The sequence below is a fragment of the Atta cephalotes genome (genome assembly GCF_000143395.1).
Source record: "Atta cephalotes unplaced genomic scaffold scaffold00007, whole genome shotgun sequence".
In the NCBI taxonomy this organism is placed as follows: domain Eukaryota; kingdom Metazoa; phylum Arthropoda; class Insecta; order Hymenoptera; family Formicidae; genus Atta; species Atta cephalotes.
In genome coordinates this window covers 2,062,637-2,064,630 of record NW_012130071.1, presented here as the reverse complement: position 1 = coordinate 2,064,630, position 1,994 = coordinate 2,062,637, and the positions used below count along the sequence as shown (strand labels likewise).

Below are 1,994 nucleotides of genomic sequence, written 5' to 3'. Positions count from 1 at the left end.
CTCTCTCTCTCTCTCTCTCTCTCTCTCTCTCTCTCTCTCTCTCTCTCTCTCGCCCTTTTTCTCTTTCTCTCAAGCTTTCTCTCCACGATCTTCTTTTTACTTTATGCGACACCACTAATACTCTCTAACTCTATATACTCTATATAAAATATCGTTAGTATAACTAAAACTGTGCTGTGTCCAGCTGGAATGCAGCCCTATTTTTATGCCATCATTATCCTTCCTAGTTTTTCTCACGCCTTCCACATCCGTTCACATTCTGTATCCTCTATCGTACGATAAATCTTTTGTTGTTACACAGACAATTTTCTCGCAGTCAATGATTTACTGATAAATTCATATCACTAACTGTAGTCTGTCATTGGTCGGTCGATTAGTTTGATTCCCAGCTGTTCACTCGGCGTCGCAATTATTGTTATTATTTATATGAATTTTACACTCATTCAACAATATCAGAGACAGCCCTCCATCTTAAGCGTTCTCTCCCACATCATCAATTTTTCTTTTCTTTCCTCGAACAGGAGACTCTTCTGCACAGAATCAGTTCAATTGTACCAATTAGAAATTAATTTATAACATGTGGTAAACGAATAAAAAGATTATATATATTATTAAAATAATTCTGATATTTGTATATTTATACTCGCTATTTGTAAGCAATTATAAAATTTTTTAGTTAGATGAAAATAAAGATTATAATAATTTTTGAAAATCATACCTTCTTCTTCTTCTTGTTCATCATCTTCATTATCCTCATCGTCATCTTCTTCCTCTTCTTCACCCATATAATCCTCTTCATCACTGTCCTATATCCCAATATATATTATATATTTTTTAAACATATTTTATTAAATGTAATTAGATCATCATTAATGTTATATAAAAACCTATAAAGCCTACACATTGTTACGATTATATTGTGAATAATAAAAGTCTAATAAGCGAAAGATCTCGATGAATGTACTATCGAGCATGCTATAAATGCGCTTTAAGTTTAACTTTATGAATTACTTAAACATGAAGTGAACTCACCCCAAGCTTTTCCTTATAGACAATATCTAATCCTGGATCATCATCTAGGAAATCCTCATCTTCTTCGTCTGAAACTATATTTCGATATGTATATTCACTGTGATGTATTTTTATGTACATTGACATAATTTTGTTATCGTTAATAAACATTTCTACTTGATTAAATTTTTATTTACAATTATTACATAATCAAGCTGTTAACCAACCTTCTTCACTGTCTTCTTCATTACCACCTCCTTCTCCATCTTCGTTTCCGTTAACTTCATCATCCTCCCCTTCACTGTCGACTTCGCAATCATCGGCATCATATCTGAACAGACAAAACACAATCAATCGCTTTGAGAAAATAAATGAAATAACAAAGCAAAGTCAGTGTATAATTTCATACCCGTCAAGATATCGTAGACTGGGAATAAGATTGAAGACTTTCTCCCTATAATTATCCATATTTGTCACTTCATTATTGAACAAATCCAGACTCTTCAGGTTCTTGAACTCTTTCTGGAATATAGAAGAATTTCACAATAGGATTTTACTTGGCGATAGATGGATTTCAGCTTTCTATAATATAAGAACTTACCAACGGTTGTAGCGTATCAAGATCTTTGATCTTGTTTCCACTCAAATTTAAGTGAGTCAACTTGGGACTCGAATCGAGCAGATTTAAACCTCCCGAAATCCGATTGTCGCTTAATTCCAACTGCACAATACAAAAACAATTTGCACTCATCATACATGAAAACAGGAAATTTGTTTGATAAAGACAATTATTACCATTTCATTAAACACCTTCTTTAATATATACTTTTATATTATTTCTGATAAGTATAATTTAATAAGTATCTTGGAAGGATTTTGCGATACATAAGTAGAGATATGTATATGTATATGTATATGTATATATATATATATATACACATACACCTTTATATATATATATATATATATATATATATATATAT

General features: G+C 31.2%; 1 protein-coding gene across 1 annotated transcript in view; it reads right to left on the bottom strand.

Moving 5' to 3' along the window:
- Positions 1-471: 471 nt before the first annotated feature.
- LOC105626908 (acidic leucine-rich nuclear phosphoprotein 32 family member A) overlaps positions 472-1,994 on the bottom strand; it is a 19,531-nt gene continuing 18,008 nt past the window's right edge. Inside the window, exons 3-8 of the mRNA XM_012208199.1 lie at positions 1,613-1,758; positions 1,421-1,533; positions 1,239-1,342; positions 1,033-1,106; positions 719-806; positions 472-530 (exon numbers count right to left, since the gene is read on the bottom strand). Of these exons, the coding sequence (XP_012063589.1) occupies positions 472-530; positions 719-806; positions 1,033-1,106; positions 1,239-1,342; positions 1,421-1,533; positions 1,613-1,758 (584 nt within the window). The remainder of the gene's footprint in view (positions 531-718; positions 807-1,032; positions 1,107-1,238; positions 1,343-1,420; positions 1,534-1,612; positions 1,759-1,994) is intronic.